The sequence below is a fragment of the Engystomops pustulosus genome, chromosome 8 (assembly GCF_040894005.1).
Source record: "Engystomops pustulosus chromosome 8, aEngPut4.maternal, whole genome shotgun sequence".
Lineage (NCBI taxonomy): Eukaryota > Metazoa > Chordata > Amphibia > Anura > Leptodactylidae > Engystomops > Engystomops pustulosus.
The window spans coordinates 50245922-50272420 of record NC_092418.1 but is presented as its reverse complement, the minus strand read 5'-3'; the positions used below and the strand labels follow the sequence as shown (position 1 = coordinate 50272420).

General features: G+C 43.5%; 1 protein-coding gene across 1 annotated transcript in view; it reads right to left on the bottom strand.

Moving 5' to 3' along the window:
- Nucleotides 1-26499, bottom strand: part of PGAP1 (post-GPI attachment to proteins inositol deacylase 1) — a 316353-nt gene that overhangs the window by 239164 nt on the left and 50690 nt on the right. Inside the window, exons 6-7 of the mRNA XM_072120897.1 lie at nt 25433-25485; nt 15666-15732 (exon numbers count right to left, since the gene is read on the bottom strand). Coding sequence (XP_071976998.1) covers nt 15666-15732; nt 25433-25485 — 120 coding nt within the window. The remainder of the gene's footprint in view (nt 1-15665; nt 15733-25432; nt 25486-26499) is intronic.

Below are 26499 nucleotides of genomic sequence, written 5' to 3'. Positions count from 1 at the left end.
GAGATAGTTGCTATAGCAACCCTGTAAAATGACCTTACAGGCATTGTGTCAACCGATGCATCAGTGGTTGTGGTATTAATACCTTTATTACACATATAAAAAAAGGTATTGCCAAGTCGGTAATGACCCATACAATAAAACTAAATAATTTTAATAAGTCCATATGATGAACAGTGCAAAAATTATTTTTTTAAAGACCCAACAAAAATTAAGATTTTTTGTCTTTAAGAGCTTTAAGATCTTGTCACACATAAAATGCAATAAAAAGTGATCAAATACGTAACTATACAAAAATGGTCTTCTCGTATATCCCGCAAAAAAAACAACAAGCTCACAGCCAGCTAAATAGACCAAAAATTAAAAAAGTGTTATGCAACTTGGAAAAAGGCAATGCAAAATTAATAGATTTTTTTTTTTACCCAACATTACTCCACAAAAATAATTAAAAATAAAAGTAAAAAGAAGTATTGTTGTAATCATACAGAGGCACAAAATAAACATGTTACTAGGGGCATATGGTGCACACCAGAAAAAAAATGAAAAATAACAATAAAAGAAAAGTCAAATCACAGAATTGATTTTTTTTTTTTTTAACAACAGAAAGCAAAAAACATCAACAGGGCATAGACACTCCAAAATGGCAACATTAATGAAAAAAACTTTGATTTTATAGCTCAAGTGAGCCCATGATGCAACTAAAAACCATCACATCCTACACTGGGTTAAGATAGGTTTTCTATTTTTATCTTTTGTGAATGTGTATATGTTAGGGCTAAATGAACATATTATAGACAAAATCGGAACATTCTAAATTTCCCCTCCATTTTGTTTTAAAACGTTACTGCTGATTTTTACGTTTTAAATTTTCACTCCCTACCTCCAAAAATCCATAACTTTTTTATTTTTCCCCTGTAAAGATCTGTGTGAAGGTTTGCTTTCTGCGTAACAAACTGCACTTCATAGTGACAGTATTTAGTATTCCATGCCATGTACTGGAAAGCAGGAAAAAGAAAAATCCAAATGCAGGTGATTGGAATTGGTGAAAAATTGGTGAATTGGTGAAAAAACGCATTTGCTCCATTTTCTTGTGGACTTTGATTTTACGGTTTTCACTGTGCGCCCCAAATGACTTCTTTATTCTTTGGGTTAGACTGATCAAGGGGATACCAAATTTTATGTTTTGTACGGTTTTCATACATTTACAAAAATTAAAACCTCCTGTACAAAAAAAAAAAAAAACCTTCATTTTGCCATCTTCTGGTGCTAATAACTTTTCCATACTTTTTTTGTGAAATGACATTTTCAATGCTACCATTTTGAGGACTGTAGGGACTTTTGATCACTTATTAAATTTTTTATATTTTGCAAAATGGTAAAAAAAACATGGCATTTTCGACACTGAACGTCATTTTCCGTTATGGATTGTTATAATCATTATTATATTTTAATAGATTGGACATGTTTATGATTTTTACTGTTTATATATATATCAGTTCTAGGGAAAGGGATTTGAATTTTTTTTTGTTTATTTTTTATTTTAATTTTATTTATTACTATTTTTCAGACTCCCTAGGGTACTTGAATGCTAGGTTGTCTGACTGGCAGTATATGGGGATTTTCATCCTCATTCATTACAATATGCAAATCGTAGATTGTAATGAAATAGTTATATTCAGGCAGCCTCTGGTCTTTGTATGACACAGAAAGCATATTGGAAAAATTTTATCAATTTATTGTGGTTTTCCAGATCTCTGCTTGCTGTTATTCTACAGGAAGATCTAGATTTATTTTCGGTGGATAGAAATCTGTCCATGGTCTTGTGATGGACAGGCAGGTGCACGAAAAGTTTTCACAGATATTTTAAAAATTATGAAAACAAAGCAGAACTACGAGAAATGTTCATAATTGACAGAAAACTTGATCATTTCAAAAATGGCCATTTTTAAATTTATTTTTAATAAGCAAAAAGTAGCTAGAACTTACTACTAATGTGATCTCAAACATTAAATGCCCCCACCGGCATTAAAAGGGTTAATACCCGCAAACTGTGCCATCACCGATTGCGGGTATTAGCGATTGGCGTTTGCTGTAATATACAGTAAACCCACAGAGCCGAATGATGTCCCCGTCATTGTGCATGCGCGCTATACATCGCCATCAGGCTTCCGCATCTGATGTCATCAGCTCACAGGCTAAATCGAAGAATGGAGACGTGCATAATTGGTAGATAAAGAAAGTGCCAGGCCGCCTGTGTTATGTGCACAAGAGTGCTCGGGGGTAATTACGATAGATTTAACCTCATCTGGGCTCCATGAAATGACTTTTGGATGGGTAGAAATAAATGCTGAGGAGAGGGCCCAGCACTGGGCCTATCCCCCCAATAAGTGTGTGAAGGTACCACTTCCCCCAACCTGCTCCCTTCCTCTTTCCCTCCTGTGTTCCTTCCTATGTTCCCCCTCATGTCTATGTCAGAATGTTCTGTACTTAAAAGAAACTGTTTTATAATTTTTGGGGTTTTCTTTTTTTATCCCTTGGTAAAATTCATATTTTAAAAGAAATATTTTTTTTGATATTTGCAACCTAATTTATATATAAAAATGTAGAAGCAACATTAAACACCTTGCTAAATTCTGACACCCCACATGCATCGTGACACAAGGAGGCATTTCAGCCATATTTGGTCTCCAAAAGTTGAACATCACTCTTTCCCTTCAAAGTGCCACCCAGTACCGATTCAACAGTTTAGAGCCACAAATGGGTTTGCAGCAAGATCTTGTTGCAGTGACGACAGCGGATTTTTGTGGCAAATAACCTTTTTAAGGGCATTCAGAAAAGAGAGTATGCATTGATCCTAAGTGTATGCAGTGTCCAAAGTGGGACTTAGGATTAAGGGAAGGAGTACTTATTTTTGATCCAGCAACAAAAAGATAAGTGTATTTACATTTTTTTCTGATATTCATTCATGTGAATTTTATTGCAACCAAGTAGATCTGAAGGTACTTTACTTGCATAATCTGTATATTGTGTGGGGGTATAGTGCTGGTTAAGTCTGAGACATTGACCTTGCTTATGTAGACAGTATAGCAAAGGTGCTGCCTAACTAATAGTGGGGTGTGGCTATATAATTATCTAATCTATCTAATCTAATAGTGAGGTGGGTCTAATTAGCAGTCTGTGGTCAGTTTGTTTGGTGGTTTGCAGCCAGATCTTGTTGCAGTGATGACAGTGGATTATTGTAGTAAATAACCTTTTTAAGAGCATTCAGAAAAGCGAGTGTGCAAGCTTGTTTGCGAGTGTGCATTGATCCTAAGTGTGTGCAGTGTCCAAAGCGGGATTTAGGATTAAGAGACTTCAGTAACTGTTGTATTTTTGTTACTGTACTGTGAATATTCTCTTTTTCTGTATTTCTCTTGTTTCCCCATTAGCACGATGGACTAATAAGTGGCAATGTTACACAGTGTACATCCTGTGTCATGTATGCATTCCTTGAACAGCCGTTCGAGGGGAAATACTGCTGTGTGGAATGTGTGAAAATTGCTCATCTGGAAGCCCAGAGTTTGGATCTAAATGAGCAAGTTTCAAGGCTGCGGGCACTTGACAATATAGAGCGAAATTTGCTGCTCCTGGAGCACAAACTCTCTGTGGAAGATGGGTGTGGGGATGGAAGTATAGAGGTGCAGAGTGAGTGGGCAGCTAGTTGGGCAACATGTAGAAGGCGGGGTAAAGGGAAGAGTTGCAGGGAGTCTAGTCTGATCTGGTGCACCCCAATAAGTTTGCCAAGCTGGTGAATGAGGGGGATATCAGCTCAGGGGAAGCAATGCTGCAGCAAGACATGGCCTCTAGCAACCAGCGGCCTGTCTGCTCCAGTAAGAAGGGGAATGGGAGCACAGACAGGTGCTATTAGTGGGAGATTCAATTATAAAAGGAACAGACAGGGCAATCTGTCACAAAGACCGTGCATACCGAACACTTTGTTGTTTGCCGGGTGCTTGGGTTCGGCATGTTACGGATCGAGTTGACAGATTACTGGGAGGGCCTGGTGAGAATCCAGTAGTCATGGTCCACATTGGCACTAATGACAAAGTAAAAGAAGGTCCTTAAAAATGATTTCAGGGATTTAGGCCATAAGCTCAGGGCAAGGACCTCAAAGGTAGTTTTCTCCGAAATACTACCTGTACCAAGTGCCACGCCAGAAAGGCAGCCGGAGATGAGGGAGGTAAATAAGTGTCAAAAGTTAATGTAGGAAGGAGGGCTTTGGGTTCATGGAGAACTAGGCTGACTTTTCTGTCAGCTACAGGTTCTACAGTAGGGATAGCTGCACCCTACCCATTGAGGTGCAGCCCATTTTGGAGGAAAAAATGGCTAGAAGGTTGGAGGCTGGAATAAGATTGGGGAATAAGAACAAATGGAATATGGATAGGGAAAACCATATATAAAGTGCATGTACACAAATGCCAGAAGCCTCAGAAATAGAGATGAGCGAGCACTAAAATGCTCGGGTACACGTTATTCGAGACAAACTTTTCCCGATGCTCGAGTGCTCGTCTCGAATAAGTCAATGGGAGACTCGAGCAGTTTTCAAGGGGACCAAGGCTCTGCACAGGGAAGCTTGGCCAAACACCTGGGAACCTCAGAAAAGGATGGAAAAACCACGGAAATGGACAGGAAACAGCACGGGCAGCATGCATGGATGCCTCTGAGGCTGCTTAATGGCACCATTATGCCAAAATTATGGGCAACAGCATGGCCATAACAGAGTGACCGAATGAGGCTAGATAGCATCTAAAACATGCAATAATTGACGGCATGCGGAGGCAGCGGCAGGCTAGAGAGTGTCATGGCGACATACCCTAAATGGACCCAGGCTTCACCAAAGGAGGTGAGCAAGAAGCGCTGAAATGATTTCCTATGTGAACAAAAGGTTGACGGTATATTTAGTCGATAACACAGCATGGTGGCGACATAGTGACCAAGTTCCATAACGTATCTGGTGAAACACCCGAAAAATGAGCCTGACACAGCTCTTTTGATAAGGGGACGACATGTGGAGGCAGCCATGGAGACGACTTCCATGATTAAGAGCGACAGTATGGGGCATTCATATTGCGCTGCTATGATTGCAACTTCAGGTCTCCAGCATGGCGGCGACAGATGGGCCGAGTTCCACTATGTATCTGGTGAAACACCTGAAAATTCTGCCTGACACAGCTCGTTTGATAAGGGGATGATGTGCTGCATATCCTCTCGTGCTCCAGCGTCTGGGGTATAGAGAGTTGAAAGTTGCGCATGGAGACATTGGTGGACGCTGTGGAGGATCGTGGAGGCAAAATGGACAGGAAACAGCAGGGGCAGCATGCATGGATGCCTCTGAGGCTGCCTAATCTTGGGATGGAGCTGGCGGTCCACTGCCAGGCGAGCCTTCGCCTGTCCAAGCCCCTGTCTCTCGGCTCCTCCCCACCCAAAATGGGCCTGGGGCCAGAAGCGTTTACTTTGAAAAAATTATAATTTTCAAAGCAGGCTGGGTCGTTTGAATATTTCACCTAGGAATAATGGAATAGCATAGTGGTTGTATTTTTAATAGTTTTTTCGGAAACGGTTCCATGATTAAGAGCGACAGTATGGGGCATCCATATTGCGCTGCTATGATTGCAACTTCAGGTCTCCAGCATGGCGGCGACAGATAAGCCGAGTTCCATTATGTATCTGGTGAAAGACCTGAAAATTCTGCCTGACACAGCTCGTATGATAAGGGAACGAGGTATGGAGGCAGTGAAGTAGTAGTAGATTAAAGGTGCTGCAGTTAAAACTATGTTAGTTGGATCTTGGGATGGAGCTGGCGTTCCGCTGCCAGGCGAGCTTTCGCCTATCCAAGCCCCTGTCTCTCGGCTACTCCCCAAACAGCACTTCTAAGAACCTTTTGTATAAGATCAAGTGTAGTAGTGTTCATATAAGTTTGGGTTATGGCGGGTGAGGGGAATGTAAACAGATGCGCAAGAAGAGCTGAAATAATATCGGTAAATGATAAAAGTTTGCCAGTATATTTTGTGGATTACACAGCAGGGTGGCGACAAAGTTAACAAGTTTGATGTGGAAGCCATGAAAACAACCCAAAATTCTGCCTGACACAGCCCGTTTGATAAGGGGACCATGTATGGAGGCAGCTATATGGACGACTTTTGGAGGCAGCTATGGTGATGACGTGTGGAGGTAGCAATGGAGACAACGTGTGGAGGCAGCTAAAAAGACGACGTGTGGAGGCTGCTATGGAGACAATTTAATTTGGATAGTGCCTGTATGTGGCAGTCCAAAAAAGTTTTCAAACCAGAGTAGCAGGTAGGTGGCCAACCAGAAAAAATTAAATACATAGAGTACTATAGCTAGAGCCAGTTGGCCCTGGCAAAAAATAGCTAGTTTCCTCTGCTTTAGTGTACAAAGAGGAGGAGAAGGAGGACAATGAGGAGGAGGAGTACATACATTATTCAGGTTGAGCTTCTTTCACCTGGTGGAGAATGGAAATCCTGAGAAATCCAGGCTTTATTCATCTTGATAAGCGTCAGCCTGTCAGCGCTGTCAGTCGACAGGCGTGTACGCTTATCGGTGATGATCTCACCAGCTGCACTGAAAACCCGCTCGGACAACACGCTAGCGGCATGGCAGGCAAGAACCTCCAAGGCGTACAGCGCCAGTTCGTGCCACATGTCCAGCTTTGAAACCCAGTAGTTGTAGGGAGCTGTGTGATCATTTAGGACGATGGTATGGTCAGCTACGTACTCCCTCACCATCTTTCTGTAAAGATCAGACCTACTCTGCCGAGACTGGTTACAGGTGACAGTGTCTTGCTGGGGTGACATAAAACTGGCAAAGACCTTGTAAAGCTTACCCCTGGCAGTGCTGGACAAGCTGCCTGCTCGCCTACCCTCCCTCGCTACTTGTCCCGCAGAAGTACGCCCTCTGCCGCTAGCGCTGTCAGAAGGGAAATACTGTTTCAGCTTGTGCACCAGGGCCTGCTGGTATTCATGCATTCTCCCACTCCTTTCCTCTCCAGGGATGAGAGTGGAAAGATTTTGCTTGTACCGTGGATCCAGGAGAGTGCTGGAGTAATCGGTGCTGGAATAAATTTTTTGAACGCGAGGGTCACGGGATAGGCAGCCTAGCATGAAATCTGCCATATGCGCCAGAGTCCCAACGCGCAAGAATTCACTCCCCTCACTGGCCTGACTGTCCATTTCCTCCTCCCCCATACACGCTGAACAGTGAAGGACTGAACAATGGTCCCCTCATCCTCCTCCTCCTCCTCCGATATGCGCTGAGAAACAGACCTGAGGGTGCTTTGGCTATCAACAAGGGAATCTTCTTCCCCCGTCTCTTGTGACGAGCGCAAAGCTTCCGACTTCATGCTGACCAGAGAGTTTTTCAACAGGCGGGATGGTGAGGCTGATGATGGCGGCATCGCCACTGACCATCTATGTTGACTCCTCAAAGTTACTCAGCCCCTGACAGATATCAGACATCCACGTCCACTCCTCATTGTAGACTTGAGGAAGCTGACTGACCTGACTACCAGTTCTGGTGGAAGTTGACATCTGGCAGTCTACAATCGCTCTGCCCTGCTGGTAAACTCTGGATAACATGGTTAACGTTGAATACCACCTCGTGGGCACGTCACACAACAGTCGGTGAGCTGGCAGTTGGAGGCGGCGCTGCCCTGAGAGTGGCAGCATCTGTGCTGGACTTCCTGAAATGCGCACAGATGCGGCGCACCTTCGTGAGCAAATCAGACAGATTGGGGTATGTCTTGACACCCCCTTGAGGAAGCGACGGCGAAACGCGCGTCGGGGTGCTGTGGTGGTGGTGTGGGGCGAATTTGACCTGAGGCACAGGTATATTACTTTGACACTTGTGTTTTAACTGAGATGGAGTTTATATTTTCTGTGCTCGGTATAGCCCTTATCTTTATACTTATGGATTGATTTTGTATATCGTTATGACGTGTTATTCTTTACTATGGTTAATGGATTGACCACCACCATGCTGTTTGTTCCTGTGGTTTTAACGTATATGTTTTTAATGTCCAATTTTTGATTGTCTATATGTATTAATAAAGATTTATATTTTGAATTTATTTTCGGTACTTGTAGTACGATTTATGGTCTCCTATGCTCTTTGTTGGTATTCTCTGTCTGAACAGCATAGGGATCTGTTACCAAAGAAGTGGGCACGGTTATTGGTATTTATGTCTTGAGCAAACGCTGAACTATGAGATTTAACACATGGGCCAGGTATGACACATGTGTTAGTCTGCCGAGTTGCAGAGCCGCCACCAGGTTACGGCCGTTGTCACACACAACCATGCCTAGCTTCAGGTTCAGCGGTGCCAGCCACAGATCAGTCTGCGCCGTGATGCCCTGTAATAGCTCTTGGGCGGTGTGCCTTTTATCGCCTAGGCTCAGCAGTTTGAGCACCGCCAGCTGTCGCTTAGCGATGGCACTGCTGCTGTGCCTAGAGCTACCGACTGATGGCGCCATGCCCACGGATGGTAATTCAGAGGAGGAGGTGGAGGAGGGGTGGGAGGAGGAGGAGGCATAGTAGGCCTTTGAGACCTGGACCGAGGTAGGCCCCGCAATCCTCGGCAGTATATGACCAGCCCCATGGTCAGACTCGGTCCCAGCCTCCACCAAGTTAACCCAATGTGCCGTCAGCGATATATAGTGGCCCTGCCCGGCAGCACTCGTCCACGTGTCCATGGTCAGGTTGACCTTGTCAGAAACGGCGTTGGTGAGGGCACAGATGATGTTGTCTGACACGTGCCGTCCCAGCCCTGCACAAGCACATCGGGAAAAGTAGTGGCGACTGGGGACCGAATACCGAGGGGCGGCCGCCGCCATGAGGTTTCGAAAGGCCTCGGTCTCTACCAGCCTACAGGGCAGCATCTCCAGGCTAAGCAGTTTGGAGATGTGGACGTTGAGGGCTTGGACGTGTGGGTGGGTTGCACTATTCTTCCTTATGCGCTCCAGCGCCTGGGGTATGGAGAGCTGAAAGCTGGTGGATGCTGTGGAGGATCGTGGAGGCGAAGATGGGGTTTTCGCATGGGAGGTGTTTGGGCCAGGGTCCCGGGCAGGGGGCTGACTAGCAGATGACACAGGGGAAGGAGCAGTGGTGTGCCCGGCCGGAGGTGAACGGGCTTGGTGCCATTGAGTGGGGTATTTAGCATTCATATGCCTGCGCATACTGGTGGTAGTTAAGCTAGTAGTGGTGGAACCCCTGCTGATCCTGGTTTGGCACAGGTTGCACACCACAGTCCGTCGGTCATCCGGTGTTTCTTTAAAGAACCTCCAGACTTCTGAAAATCTAGCCCTCGCCACGGGAGCTTGACTACGTGAAACATTTGGCGCTGATGCACCAGCTCTGGCCCTGCCTCTCCGTCTGGCCCCACCACTCCCTCTTCCAACCTGTTCTGGTATAGGACTCGCCTTAGTCTCAGAAGCACTGTGTTCACCCGGCCTATCAACCCAGCTTGGGTCTGTCACCTCATCATCCTCCGATCCCTCAGTCAGCTCCCCCCTCGGACTTCCTGCCCTGACAACAACTTCACCACTGTCTGACAACTGTGTCTCCTCATCGTCCGACACCTCTTTACACACTTCTTCCACTACGTCAATAATGTCATCATCACCCACAGACTGCGACCGGTGGAAAACCTGGGCATCGAAAAATAGCTCAGCAGCAACCGGACAAGTGGTTTGTGACTGTGGGAAGGGTCCAGAAAACAGTTCCTCAGAGTTTGCCGGTTCAAATGCAAAATTTTGCTGGGAGGGGGCAGACTGGGGGGAAGGAGGCTGAGGCGGAGGAGCTGGAGGAGTGCTGATATCTGTGACATGGGTGGACTGCGTGGAAGACTGACTGGTGGACAAATGGCTAGAAACATTGTCCGCAATCCACGACATTACCTCTTCGCACTGTTCTGGCCTCAACAGTGCTCTACCACGAGTCCCAGTAACATGAGACATGATGAACCTAGGGAGTGTAGCTCTGCGGCGTTCCCCTGCTCCCTCATCAGCAGGTGGTGTCTCACCCCGCCCAGGACCACGGCCTCTGACCCCTGCAGTAGTTGGACGCCCACGTCCTCGTCCTCTACCCCTAGCCCTCGGGTTAAACATTTTCAAAATTAAAGTGTAAACTTTAATTTATTTTTTTTTGTGTGTGTTTTTTTTTTTAACAAAACGATGCTATCCTATTGCTTTGGCTAGTTTCTAACCTACACTGACAGCACACAACTGGATTTTGTGCTGTGCCTGAATCCTCACAATATGGTACTAGCTGCGCTACTAGTGACAGCAAGCCCAGCCACAAGCAAACCAAAAAAAAGTAAAATATAACGTTATTGTAGCCCTAAGAAGGGCTTTTGGGTTCTTGTTGAATCACTCCTGCCTAACACTATTCTAATAGAACACCCTAACGCTTTCCCTGACCAGCAGCAGCTCTCTCCCTAGCGGCATCCAGACACAGAATGATCCAAGCAGCGCGGGCAGGGGGTAGTCTATTCCAGGGTCACCTGATCAGGCCAGCCAACCACTGCTATCGACGTGTAAGGGTACCACGTCATGCTGGGTGGAGTGCAGAGTCTCATGGCTTGTGATTGGCTCGGTTTCTGGCCGCCAAAAATCACAGCGGCGGGAGATGCCATTTTCTCGAGCTGGGGAAATACTCGTCCGAGCAACGAGCAGTTTCGAGTACGCTAATGCTCGAACGAGCATCAAGCTCGGACGAGTATGTTCGCTCATCTCTACTCAGAAACAAAATGGACGAACTGGAACTCTTAATGTTGGAGCGCTAATATGATATAGTGGGTATCAGCGAGACATGGCTGGATAGTAGCTGTGACTGGGCTGTTACGATGGCTATAGCCTTTTTAGAAAGGATCGTATAAATTAAAAAGGGGGAGGGGTTTGTTTATATGTGAATTCTTGCCTCAAGCTAGCCCTCGAGATGACATCGGTGACGCAAATGAAAATGTGGAGTCCGTATGGGTGGAGATAAGGGTAAGGAAAAAGAATAATTAAATATTACTAGGGGTTTGTTTTAAGGCTCCAAATATAATGGAAGCAGCAGGGGAAATGCTGATAAGTGAAATGGATGCGGCTTCAAAGCATGGTGAGGTACTTATCATGGGGGACTTCAATTACTCAGATATTGACTGGGTGGCAGAAACCGGCAGGTCCTTCAAAGGTAGCAGGTTTTTGTCGAAAACAAAAGACAATTATCTGTTGCAACTAGTCCTGGAGCCAACAAGAGGGGGGGGGGGGGCACTGCTGGACCTTATCCTAGCCAACAAACCTGATACGGTATCAAAATTACAGGTTGGGGGTAACCTGCGTAATAGTGATCATAATATCATTGATTTTGTATTACACTTTACTAAGAGCTTTAGTGGAGGGGCAACCAACACTCTAAACTACAGGGGGTCAAACTTTCAGCAACTAAGGCAAGACCTTATAGGCATAAGCTGGGACAATGTTCTCAAAGACAAAAGCCCTCCCAAAAATGGGACTTTCACAAACATTCTAAAAAAGACCTAAGAGAAACACATACCATATGGGAAAAAGCATTAGAGGAACAAGAAAAAGCCAATGTGGCTAACTAGTCTTGTAAGGAAAGTAATAAGCGAGAAAGATAAAGCGTTTAAGGTGCTAAAACGTGAAGGTAGCGATGAGGCATTACAGGATTATAGAGAGAAAAATAAATCCGGTAAAAAGCAGATAAAGGACGCAAAAATAGAGACAGAGAAATATTGCCAGGGAGAGCATAAATAATCAAATTATTATTTTCCCAATAATCCCAATGATAATAATCCCAATAAGAAGAAACTTAAAACGGAGAGTGTGGGCCCTCTTAGGCATTACATGGGGGTCATGGTGGAAGGAGATAAGGAAAGGGCCAATCTACTGAATGTCGCCTTTTCGACTGTCTTTACACAGGAAAATCCCCTGGTGGAAGACACAATGAGGAATGATATAAATTCTCTTTGGTATGTCAACTGTTTAACCCAGGAAGAGGTATTGCGCCGCCTCAAAACCACCAAGATAGATAAATCACCGGGGCCAGATAGACCATTATCTTTAAAATTTGAAGTTCCCTGAAGCCTGGTTATGTTCCACAGGACGGGCGCCTAGCAAATATGGTACCAATTTACAAAAAAGGATGAAAAAGCAATCCTGGAAACTACAGACCTGTGAGTCTAACTTCTATGGTTGGGAAAATATTTGAGGGGTATGTTAGAGATGCTATCCTGGAGTACCTCACTGTATCTAACCTTTTAACCCAGTATCAGAATGGGTTTATGAGAGATCGGTCCTGTCAGACTAATCTGATTGGCTTCTACGAGGAGATAAGTTCCAGACTGGATCTGGGGGACGCTGTGGATGCTGCATTTCTGGACTTTTCAAAGGCATTTGACACAGCGTTGCATAAAAGGTTGGTACATAAAATGAGACTGCTGCGACTAGGGTAAAATCTTTGTATTTGGGTAAGTAATTGGCTTAGTGATAGAAAACAGAGGGTAGTCATTAACCCCTTATCACAGACACTAGTTTTCAGCTCAGTGACCAGGCTCGATTTTTCAAATCTGACATGTGTCACGATAATTTGTTATAACTTCGGAACGCTTTAACATATCCAAGTGATAAGTTTTGCGTTTCGTTCTGAAAAAAAGTGAAAATTTGGCAAAAGTTTGTAAAAATTCTTCATTTTTCCAAGTTTGAAATGTTCTGCTTTCCAGACAGGAAGTAAAGCTACCCAAAAAGCTTGATAATTAACATTTACGGAATGTCTTCTTTATGTTGGGATGATATTTTATGTGTCCTGTCATTTTTCTAGGATGTTATGAGGTGCAGAACTTCAGGTGCGATTTTTCTCATTTTCATTTTGAGGGACAACTCATCTTCCAAGTGGCTTTGAGAGGCCTAAATAATAGTAAAACCCCATAAATTACCCCACTATAAAAATTTCACCCCTCAACGTATGTAAAACAACTTCTATTGAGCCTATTAACCCTTTAAGTGTTTCACATGGGTTAAAACAATACGGACCTGCGATTTAGAAACTTTTGAATTTTTTTTGGAAAATACATTAATTTAGGCCAAAACTGACAGTTTCATAATAAATTAAATGATGAAACGCTCTGCAACGTTTGATGCCCAATTTCTCCCGAGTGTACTGATACACCATATGTGGTGGTAAACTGCTGTATGGGCGCACGGCCGGGCATAGAATGAAAGCAGCGCATTTCACAGCAGATTTGTTTTGTACAAGCTATACATTTTAATTTTTTTTGTTAATGTGAACATAAGAGGGCTTATTATGTACAGGAAGATATACAATGTATAGATAATTTATTTTGGGGGTCTACAGCTTATTCATCAGATTTTATTAACTATTTCAAGGGGGACACAAACAAAATCATCCATTTTTATTTTGGATTTTTAGCACTTTATTCCCCCGCTCACCGTAACGTAAAAAAAATATTTTATCTTTATTCTCCGGATCACTACGATTATAGTGATACCTCATTTATATAGATTTTCTTATCTTTGCTCAATTTTACTGAGCAAAACCAATATTGGTGGAAATCACATTATTTTTACCACCGACAACTTTTCAGGGCCATAACTTCTGTATTTTTCTATTGTCAGATCTGGTTGAGGGCTTATTTTTTGTGAAAGGAGTTGTTCTTTTCAGTCATATCATATTAGGGAATGTGGCTTTTTTTGATCACTTTTTAGAACATTTTATGTGATGGTGTTTGATGAAAAATTGTATATTATATTGTATATAAGTTATTTGTATTTTTTTTTTACATCGTTCACCAAGCGGGTTCAATATTGATTTAGATTTATTGTACAGATTAATACAGACGCGGTGATACCAAATGTGTAAATTGTTTTGGTGTTTTATACACTTTATTTGCATTATGTGTGTAACTGGGGAGATTATGGGACTTTTATTATATTTATTTATTTAATGATTACTATAAAATGATTTAATCTTTTTTTTTTTTTCACTTTTTTTACATTTTCCATTCTTTGGCTTGCAATACACTTGTATTGCAGTGTATAGTGTAAGTATGCTGAGCATGCTCAGTTACTTACAGCTGCGTCCTGCCAGGAAGGCAAAACCCGGCGAGAAGAGGAGCCGGAAGCCTCCGGTCACTCGTCGGATTGAAATCACAGCCCGACACCGGCAGCAGCGAGACCCGGTGTCCGAAATCTTCTTCTGATGCGCCGCTGTAGAAAGGAATGTAGAAAATATTGGGGCCACGTCAGAAGAAGTACCCTTAATGACCGCCGTAGAATCCCGATACGGCGGTCATTAGGAGGTTAATGGCCCGTTCTCAGATTGGGTTGATGTTACCAGTGGAGTGCCATAGGGGTCAGTATTGGGGCCACTTCTTTTTAATATTTTTATTAATGACCTTGTTATACCTAGGACTGTGACCAGGACAAGGGGGCATTATCTACCCCTACAGGAGAAGCGGTTTAACCATCAACATAGAAAAAGGTTCTTTACTGTAAGAGCAGTGAGACTATGGAACTCTCTGCCGCAGGAGGTTGTTATGGCCGACTCTATGTACATGTTCAAGAGGGTCATAGATGACTTTCTGGAGAAAAAAAATATCATGGGTTATGGGGATAAAACAATTATTTGATTCTTGGAGGTTGGACTTGCGTCTTTTTCGGCCTTATATACTATGAAATATGGTATTGGCATACTAAGAAAAAAGTACATAAATTGTGAGGTACAATTTTTAAAAGCTTGTCACTGCACAAATTTTAATGTTAAAAATGTTAAACAAATGCATTACTAAAAGAAGCACTTAAACTTCCTGAAAGCAGTTTTGCGTAACATGAAGATTGCAGTTTGAAAAACAATGAGGGGGTAGGTGTTATTATGTAAGCCTTTTACATGGGTTCCTCAAAAATAGATTTTGAAGATTTTTGTGAAAATTTAAAAAGTTTCTCCCAATGTTACAAGCTTCATCATAAAAAAATTAAAAGGATGCTTAAAAGTATGCCAAGTCAAATCATGCCAAGTTCTAATGTTTAGAATGGTGTTCTAAAAAGTTCAATATTTTGAGGTTTGAGAAAATTTTACTTTTATTCATAAATAACAAGCTAAATTACAATGTGTCATTAAAAAATTCTCTAAATTATCTGAGTATGTTGAAGGTTCCAGAGTTAGTAGCAAAAAAGGAACACCTGCATGAAAAAAGGGCTGGGTCAGGTAGATGCCAAGTCGTTAAATTAACCTTCAGGAATTTTGTAGGTAATTTTAACAATTGCATGTCACCACATATAGTACTTGAGACCATTTGCATTACTGAAAAAAACCCCACAAGTCAAGATCACATCTGCAGCAAGCTTTAGTTCTTTTCCATAAGAAAAAAAACAAAACAAAAGACCAATAACTGCAATCAATAGATATTATAAACTAGTGCATTTCTTTCATTTTATTCTTTTCCTTTAACAGGACAACTGAAAGCACAAATGTAGATGTAAACTTGGCCTTGGCTGCAGCATAACAATACAGCTATCCATAAAAGTGGTACTTAGTTTTAATTTTTTTTATTTTAAGGAATTTAAAAACACAAATGATAAAAAATTAACACAAACCTGTTGTGTGTCTTCATCAATCAGGTCAAATAATGCTCTTGATGTAGCCAAAATTAATTCTTTACACCTACATTAAACAGAAAGAATACAAAACACTACATCTAGTTCTCCATACACAGTTTCAAATTTCAATAAAATGTACAGTGGTAAATCAATCCTATGACAATTGTAGGAGCTGTTTGGACATGCTAACCAAAAACTATATCAACTTCAGCCAATTTACACTCTGCATTACAAAAGTAGGTTACAAAAATTAGGCAGTTTCAGCAAGAAGTACACTATAATGGTATAGTAACAGCACTAGAGCTGAGCCGGTGCCATGATGTATGGTTGTAGCTGATATCTTGCTCCAACAGCAGAGATCAGCTATAACATTTGATGAAGAGCCATTTAAACTCCCCCTGTCCTGGTGCAGTTGTCAATGCTGACCAAAACATCTAAATCGATACAGAGGGAGGGAGAACTCTAAGGTAGTGGTGGCGAACATCTAGCACCTGGCAGGTGCCAGATGGGGCATTCAGAGCCCTCTTTGTTGGAACACAGGCTGTTGTCCTAACACAGTAGTTTGGGACTACAGGAGGAGGCCTTGAGTCATGTATGATAGCTCAGGACTTGCAGGGCTCAGTGCTTTTTTAAAGTGACACATTCATGCAGGGCCGCCATCATGGGGGGTCTAGTTGGACTGTGTTCAAGGGCCCCCAGTATGCAAATCAAAAGGGGGGCCAGAGGGGGTCACATTACCCCCTCCCCATCCCAGGGCCCCATCATTCTGAAAAAAAAAAAAATCTATAGTCGCCTACGTCTTCTCTTCCGGTCTGGGCGTACCACTATGACACAGACGTGGGCAACCGAGTGGGCAACGTGCCGGGGCTGTCCCTATCCCGAGTGGGCAACGTGCCGGGGCTGTCCCTATACGGAGTGGGCAGCGTGCCGTGGCTCTCCCTATACGGAGTGGGCAACGTGCCGGGGCTCTCCCTATACAGAATGGGCAACGTGCTGGGGCTGTCCCTATACAGAGTGGGCAACGTGCCGGGGCTGTCCCTATACAGAGTGGGCAACGTGCCGGGGCTGCCAATAAATAGGTTCCTGTCAAAAGAGTCTAGCATAAAAATTTAAAGAGTCATCGCTTAAAAATGTTCAAGTCAGAAAAAAAGAAATTGTGTGTACAATGTTATTTATCAATGTGAAAATGGATGTTGGAGGGGGGGGGGGGTTCTTCATGTTCAGGGGCACTTTGGAGGGATCCTACAACAGTCATCTAATTTTCTACTACTTATTTCCACAGTATTAGCATCCTTATGGTTGCTTGTAAGATTGAAAGTTGCGCTATATCAATGAATAATAAGTCATTGCTAAAACTGCCATGTTTGCACTTTGCCATAAACAAGTGGGGTTTGTAGTTCGGGCACTCAGAGCAGGTTAAATCTTTCAGAGATTAAGGGATTTCCCCAATGTTGGCTGAGAATGCAGAATGTTACATATACCACTGTGAAAAGTACTTAAATAATTTACATTATATGAGCTTATAACAAAGCTTGTTGAAATATACACACAAACAAAATTGTTGGTACCCATCATTTAACTAGAGTAAAACCCACAGTGGTAACAGAAATAAATTGAATTTAACAAAAGTAAAAGTTAAATGTCTATAAAAATGAACAAAAAGACATTGCTTTTCATCCATACCTCAGAGTTAAAAAAAAAAAAAAAAAAAAAAACTCATGAAACAGGCCTGGACATAAATGATGGTAGACTTAACTTATGATTTGGCTGCAAAACCTTTTGAGGCAATCACTGCAATCAATTGATTTTTGTAACTGTCAAAGAGACTTCTGCACCTCTCAACAGATATTTTTGCCCACTCTTCATGAACAAACTACTCCAGTTGTCTAGGATTTGAAGGGTGTCTTTTACAGCCAGCATGTTTCTGCTCCTTCTAAAGATGCTCATTAAGATTTAGGTCAGGGCTCATAGAAGGCCATTTCAGAATAGACCATTGTTTTTCTCTTAGCCTTGGGGTTTTTTAGCTGTGTGTTTTGGGTAATTATCCTGTTGCAACACACATGACCTACAACTGAGACCAAGCCTTCTGACACTGGCCAGCAAATTTCATACTAGAATCCCTTCGTAGTCTACCATACTCTGCACTGATTCAACAAAGCAGCCACAGTCTCCCAGAAGCTTTGTGGCTTGTCAACATGCATTTTTTCAAATACCAATATTGCTTTTTTTATGATTTGTTCAGCAATGGTGTCCTCCTTGGTTGTCTCCCATTAAGTCCACTTTGGCTCAACAACGAAGGATGGCATGATTTGACACAGATGTGGATTGAGCTTCTCAAATGGTGGGAGGAGGAGCGCAGGGCTTGCAGCATGCGTTGCACGAAACTGGGGTGTGATGGTGCGCCTGAAGCCAGCCTGATTAAAGCCCTGCCTGTGACTTCCGTACTGGGCAGCTACTGGGGGCTCAGGAGAGACGGATGTGACTTTCAGCAGACGGTGGAGGACCGGCATCTGTCCCCACACAAGCTTGGAAGTGTCACCATAAGGAGGAATGCCGAGGCTGAGGTATGCTCAGCCTGGGAATCCGTGAGTGCCGCGGTCAAACAGCTGATGGGAGCCGGCGTGAAGATTTACGACTGCCATTTCAGCTGCCGAGGTGCGATCTAACCTGTGTATCCATGTTTTCTTCTGGGTCTGGAGGGGACCCTTGTGGAAGTAAACCCTTGAGGATACTCCCCAGCTGAAGTGTAAAACTGAAGTGGAAACTGCCAGGTCCTGTCCATCGGAGCCATTGTCGGTCCCTGCTCCCTGCTGTTCTAAGTTGCTCCACGCTGTAGCTGTGTTCCACGGTGGTAACCAGAGGCCAGTAAAAACAAGAGGGTGAGAGATCTTAGGGTCTATGTATAAGCACGTACGATTGTTTGGTTAAAATTGAACATGGCAGTTACCTTCATGGACTAATAACTGCTTGTATTGTGCATCGGTCTTCCATTAACCCTCAACTCGCTTTAATATCTGTTAATTGCAATGTTTCTTGATACCACACCCAGCCTTTAATTCTGGGTTGGAACTGCCAGCATCTGGATGCGGTCCTTATTTGACTGTGACTAACCTCAAGCTGCGTTACTATCCGTCTCTGAATTTCTGGTGAACTTTATTTAACATCATTGTCCTATAACCCCGTATCCAGCTATTAACACCTGAGTAGGAATAACGATAGAATATATGTGCTTCTTTTGCGATCTTTACTAACTCTTAATGTGCTTGAACAGCTGCATCTCTAATAGAAGCAATCATTTAATATCTTCCTCTCTGGACTTTGTATCCCGCTATTAACATGTTGGGTGAAATAATTGGTGACTGTATTGCCCTTTATCTGTTTTGTACTAGCCTTTAGTTTGCTTGAAGACTCACTCCTTAAATTATAGCAGTAATAAATGAACTCTCTTCTGCAAGTGATGCGATGTGTACTAAAACCAATGCTTGTTGATATGTAAAGTGTTTGATAGCTATAATCAATGACCCTAATAGACAAGCATTAATATTTGTTTTGTTAGGCTGCTCAAGTACTTAGCAGTAGCTACTACAAGTTAACGAATTTAACTCCTATATTGGGGAATTGCATATTGATTCTTCTTGATTTTGTTAATTGTGTTTAAAGAAAAATGGGTAGCAGAACGCATCTAATAAACATCACAAAATGATGGGAAAATGGAAAGATGTCTACAATTCGGCATGTTGCAGATCGGGTTGACTGATTACTGGGAGGGGCTGGTGAGGAACCAGCGGTCATGGTCCACATTGGCACTAATGACAAAGTAAGAGGTAGGTGGAAGGTCCTTAAAAATGATTTCAGGGAATTAGGCCATAAGCTCAGGGCAAGGACCTCAAAGGTAGTTTTCTCCTAAATACTACCTGTACCACGTGCCACACCAGAAAGGCAGCGGGAGATCAGGGAGATAAATAAGTGGCTCAAAAGTTGGTGTAGGAAGGAGGGCTTTGGGTTCATGGAGAACTGGGCTGACTTTTCTGTTGGCTACAGGCTCTACAGTAGGGATGGGCTGCACCTCAATGGGGAGGGTGCAACTGTTTTGGGGGAGGGCAACTACACTTGTGCAGGGAAAATAGACAGTGTAGATAGAGAGCTGGGAATAGTCCTTGGGGGAAGAAGGGGGGCTGGAATGAGATCAAAAGGATCTCAAAAGGGGAATAAGAACAAAAGGAATACGGACAGGGAAAACCATATAAAGTGTATGTACACAAATGCCAGAAGCCTCACAAACAAAATGGAGGAACTGGAACTCTTGATGTTGGAGCGGAAATATGATATAGTGGTTATCAGCGAGACATGGCTGGACAGTAGCTATGACTGGGCTGTTACAATAGATGGTTATAGTCTTTTTAGAAAGGATTGTATAAATAAAAAAGGAGGAGGGGTTTGTTTATATGTGAATTCTTGCCTCAAGCCTGTCCTGCGAGATGACATCAGTGACGCAAATGCAAATGTGGAGTCCCTATGGGTGGAGATAAGGGGAGGGAAAAAAGAAAATAAAATATTACTAGGGGTTTGTTATAAGGCTACAAATATAATGGAAGCAGCAGAGGAAATGCTGATAAGTGAAATAGATTTGGCTTCAAAGCATGGTGAAGTACTTATCATGGGGTACTTCAATTACTCAGATATTGACTGGGGGGCAGAAACCTGCAGGTCCTTCAAAGCTAGCAGGTTTTTGTCAACAACAAAAGACAATTACCTGTAGCAACTAGTCCTGGAGCCAACAAGAGGGGGAGCACTGCTGGACCTTATCCTAACCAACAGACCTGATAGGGTATCAAAACTACAGGTTGGGGGGAACCTGTGTAATAGTGATCATAATATCATTGATTTTGTATTACACTTTACTAAGAGCATTAGGGAAGGGACAACAAACACTCTAAACTTCAGGAGGGCAAATTTTCAGCAACTAAGGGAAGTCCTTAAAGGCATAAGCTGGGACAATGTTCTCAAAGACAAAAGCCCCCCCAAAAAATGGGACTTTTTCTCATATATTCTGAAAAAAGTCCTGTGAGAAACACATGGGAAAAAGCATAAGAGGAACAAGAAAAAGCCAATGTGGCTAACTAGTCTTGTAAGGAAAGCAATAAGCGAGAAAGAGAAGGCGTTTAAGGTGCTAAAACGTGAAGGTAGCGATTAGGCTTTAAAGGATTATAGAGAGAAAAATAAATCCTGTAAAAAGCAGATAAAGGCTGTAAAAATAAAGACGGAGAGCAAAAATAATCCCAAATTATTTTTCAAGTATATAAATGATAAGAAACTAAAAACAGAGAGTGTGGGCCCCCTTAGAAATGACATGGGGGTCATGGTGGAAGGAGATGAGGAAAGGGCCAATCTACTGAATGTCGCCTTCTCAACTTTCTTTACCCAGGAAAATCCCCTGGGGGAAGACACAATGAGGAATAATGTAAATTCTTTTTGGAATGTCAACAGTTTAACCCAGGAAGAGGTACGGCGCCGCCTCGCAACCACTAAGATAGATAAATCACTGGAGCCAGATGGCATATACCCCCGGGTTCTGCATGAACTACACTCACCGGCCACTTTATTAGGTACACCATGCTAGTAACGGGTTGGACCCCCTTTTGCCTTCAGAACTGCCTCAATTCTTCGTGGCATAGATTCAACAAGGTGCTGGAAGCATTCCCCAGAGATTTTGGTCCATATTGACATGATGGTATCACACAGTTGCCGCAGATTTGTCGGCTGCACATCCATGATGCGAATCTCCCGTTCCACCACATCCCAGCAGAAATCGAGACTCATCAGACCAGGCAACGTTTTTCCAATCTTCTACTGTCCAATTTCGATGAGCTTGTGCAAATTGTAGCCTCAGTTTCCTGTTCTTAGCTGAAAGGATTGGCACCCGGTTTGGTCTTCTGCTGCTGTAGCCCGCCTGCCTCAAAGTTGTGCGTTCAAAGATGCTCTTCTGCCTACCTTGGTTGTAACAGGTGGCGATTTCAGTCACTGTTGCCTTTCTATCAGCTCAAACCAGTCTGCCCATTCTCCTCTGACCTCTGACATCAACAAGGCATTTCCGCCCACAGAACTGCCGCTCACTGGACATTTTTTCTTTTTCGGACCATTCTCTGTAAACCCTAGAGATGGTTGTGTGTGAAAATCCCAGTAGATCAGCAGTTTCTGAAATACTCAGACCAGCCCTTCTGGCACCAACAACCATGCCACGTTCAAAGGCACTCAAATCACCTTTCTTCCCCATACTGATGCTCGGTTTGAACTGCAGGAGATTGTCTTGACCATGTCTACATGCCTAAATGCACTGAGCTGCCGCCATGTGATTGGCTGATTAGAAATTAAGTGTTAACAAGCAGTTGGACAGGTGTACCTAATAAAGTATCTCACTGTGCATAACCTTATAACCCAGCATCAGCATGGGTTTATGAGAGATCAGTCTTGTCAGACTAATCTGATTGGTTTCTATGAGGAGGTAAGTTCAAGACTGGACCTGGGTTACGCTGTGGATGTTGTATATCTTGACTTTTCAAAGGCATTTGACACAGTGCCACATGAGTGGACCTCCAAATTATGGAGGTGGCAGAGTGTGGAGGTGGCAGCAGCAGCATGAGGTCAGAGTGTGCTATGACGACAAATTCTTTAGGTGGCAGCAACATAGAAAGCCACAGAGTGTCAAAAATGACAGATTGTGGAGTTGGCAGCAACATGGTAGGCCACAGAGTGGCACAATGACAGATTGTGGAGGTGGCGGACAATTCCAGTCCCTGGTAAAGATGGTGGGAGGCAGATGGGGCAACTGGCAGCAGATGTGTGGCATCAGGCGAGTGGCGGCATCAGAATAGTGGCGGAGGTAGTTAGAATCCAGACTCATTTTCTCAACGTTTGGGGGAGGCGTCATGGCTGATCTAATCTGATGCATAAATCATTGGTGTGTTGAAATCCTAGCTGATCCAAGTGGGTGGACAAGTGGGTTCTCCTTAGGGTAACGATGGCCCTCGCCGCACTGAACACCCACTCTGATGCCACACTACTGGCCGAGCAGGACACCTTCTCTACTGCAAACTCTGCAAGTTCTGGCCATGCATCAAGTTTGGCTGCCCAGTAGTCCGAGGATCCTCTACTTAGGGTGGTAAAGTGCTGTCCAAGTAGACCACCATGGCTACCCTCCTCACTAGGGGGATGAAGGAAACTGCTCATTAAGGACTCCAGACTTAAGCTGCTGCTAAAGGAACTGCTACCCCTGCCAGGAATCCCCCGGTCAGACCTGACTGAGGATGGACAATGGCGCACATAGGAAGTGGACAACTCTGTGCACAGTATTTCTCTATAGTACGCCAGTTGTTCCTCCCTCTCGGCAGCTGGAAATAAGTCATCCATTTTTGACCGGTGGCGAGGGTCCAAGAGGATGGAAAGCCAAAACTCATCCCTATGGGGATGTTGACTTTTCGGTTGTGACTAGTTAGGCAAAGCAGCATGCTGCGAGCCATCTGCGCAAGTGACTCTGAGGGACTCCTGGCCTCCATCTCCACTGCATACTGCCACGGTGCTTCTGGGTCATCTGCCTCGTCTTCTACCTCCTCCAGATGCTCCTGCTACTCCTTTCATCACCGAAGTGGAAATACCACTGATTTCACCAGACTTGTGCTTGTGCTCCAATGTCCTCCTCCTCATCCAGTTCAGCCCCCACTAGACTCATGTGGCCATGAGATGTAGTTGCCACTTCTCCAGTGCCCTGACCAGACAGATTGGGCAGCATGAGTTCCAGGACATGAAGCAGTGGAATGACGTTATTCATCTCGCAGTCCTGACAAATAATGTAGCCTCTTCAAAGGACCTGAGCAAATGGCAGGTGTTACAAAGTTACACTGGGGAGTACTCTGGTCGGTGTGCATCATCAAAAAATCATTAATTTTCTCTGTTCATACAGGCGGTCTAACATATGGAGGCTGTAATTCCAACGAGTGGAAACATCGCTTATCAGCCTATGCTGGGGGAAGCTGTTCTGCCGCTGCAACTTGAGGTAGGGTTTGCTTGGCTTTGTAAGAATTGCTTAAGTGCATGCACAATTTACAGGCCATTTTTAGAATGTCTTACAGATGGGTGGAAGACTTGAGGAACCTGATGATAACCAGATTGAACACATGCGCGATGCAGGGTGCTTGGGCCATCGCTCCTTGGTACAGCGCAGACACCATGTTCCTCCCATTGTCTTTCACCATGGTTCCGAATTTCAGTTGTCGCAGAAAAAGCCACAGATTCAAGAAAAATAATCAATGACGCGGAGCATGAGCAGCAGTTGACAACGTGTAGGAGAAAGCGCCGTCCCTTGTTCAAGTTGTTGGTGTGGCTGAGCGGAAAGACTATTCACCCAGAGGCCCTGACCGTAGTTACAGCTCCACACGTTCGCGTTGCCGTGCACCCTGGAAGAAACCGATAAGCTCAAGGACTGGCTTCTGTTCTACATATTTGTAAAGGGCTGGCACTGCCTTTTTGAAGAAAAAATTTAGTCTTGGAACTCTCCACCTCGGTTCGGCACAGGCCATTAGTTCTCTAAAGGGTGCAGAGTCCACAACTTGGAAAGGGAGGGACTGCAGTACCAACAACTTGGAAAGGAGCATGGTCAGCTTCTGCACCTTAGGATGGCTGGACGCATACAGTTGACTCTTTCTAATAGTCTTGCGCAACGTCTGCTGCCACCATGCATAGCGAGGAGCAGGAGCATCTGGGCCGGATGATGTCAAAGACAAACAGCTCCCTTCTGGGAGGAAGTGAATAACCGAATCAACCAATCAACAACCTTTTGGTTGTGTATCAACACATTGCCGCTAAATGACAATGGCAGTTCTGGCCTCACAGAGTCATCCCTGCTGCGACGTCCCATTAGTGTGCTTCGATCTGTGCCTGCTCCATCTGCCACCTCTCTGTGTGACATATTGGTTAATCAACTATGTTGATTTGACAAGGATATACCTTATCTACCAGAAAAACTTGAAATTTGGGGTATACAGATGCAGAAGAACTGACACCCTGGGATACGAGCAGAAATCACTACAGAAACCACTATGTGGATTTTACACAGATTTTTTCCTATTCACTTCCGCAACAAAAAAAGAACTGCTATTTGGGGTATACAGATCCCCCAAAATGGACAGCCTTGGAGCAAAAATCACTACACCACAGCACAGTACAAGCAACTGGACGTTACAGGCAGCACATGCAGTGTGAAATGCCGCAATTGGAAATGGCTGCCTGTTTTTATAGGGCTGTGTGACATCACATAAGCATGTCGCTTGCTGATTGGCTTACAGGTCTGCTCATGTGATCAAGTGTGTTCCTTTCTCAGTTCCACAGTTCTCTGCCCCATGTAACACTTTGTGCTTGCGCCCATTTTGGTAATAAAAGGAGGGGGGGAAAACCTTTGTTCCCACGAATCACTGTAGACTTCGGATTCGTGACAAATCAAAGTTTTCCTGAAATTCTAACCAAATTCCGATTTGTTAGAATCGATTCGCCCATCCCTAGCGTATATAGTTATAAAGCAGTAAGGAAGTGATTAAAATGTAATTTGGACAGGTCTTGCTGTGCTAAAAACAAAAAAATCCATATTCAAAGAAATGATGAGAGCCAACAAGGGAAAGGAATTCAAATTTATTTTGAATAACCATTCTGGTTCATTTTATGAATTTAACCCACCAAATAAAAGCATACCATAGTGAAAGAGGGAGGAAACATACCACACAATAGAAAGGTGATCCGTGGAAGCCCATGTTCTTGGGATGGAGGTGCTCTATAAAACATACAAAAATTATCATTTGCAAGTGAGCTGATGACCAACCATTTAAATTAAAGAGAACCCGTCATGCAAAATAACCCCCCTAAACTAAATATATTTTCATAAACTGCCATTAGAGACAATTGCGGTCCTAATGCTGTATGCAAATGACCTGTGAAATGTCCAATGAAGCATTAGCATATTCAAGCTGTCCACCTTATTCATGAGTGGGAGGCACAGCCACACCCCCAGTGCATGTCTGACAGCCTGTATAATGGTGTAAGGCTGTATAATGATGTGCTTCCTGGTGCTGGTGGCCACACCCTCTGCAGCCTGTGTGTGCATGTGTGTGTGTTTAGGAGAGATACAGCAGCTCCAGGCAGCCATGTTACAGCAGAACATGTCATGTTCATGTGTAGCTGATGTCTGTGTCTCTCACCTGTATATTAGGAGGATGCAGCATGTCAGCAGATGCAGCACACACACACTAGCCATACTTTACTATACATTACACACAGACATGAGCAGGGGGAGGAGAGGGGAAGGGTAACAGGGGTGACATCACTGCCTCTGACCCTGTGACCAGCCTCATTTACATGATAAAAAATAGATGATTTTACAATGAATAATGTATGAAATAACTAGATAAAGGCTGGGATGGGATCCTTGTGAGCTGCTCCAACAGGTAGTAGTGACAGGACTAGTGGCAGAGACCTGATGACAGGTGTCCTTTAACATAACCCCACCATTAGTTATAATCTTTATATATAAATTAATTGCAATGGTTCTTTGTATAGGTTGTCCGACCATTAACTAGAAAAACCCATTGTATGGACCTCATACAACAATAGAAATTGTTTAGATCTAAAATAGAATGCACTTTTTTTGTATTAGGCTTGTGAGCCCTTTCTCAATGGTGCATGGAAAATTGCTGGATTCATAATCACTTAGACTTTCATCACAAAGCCAAAACATGCGGGACCTCAGACGAACAAGCAGTAATCCAATTTAATGGTTTGGAATTCAAAA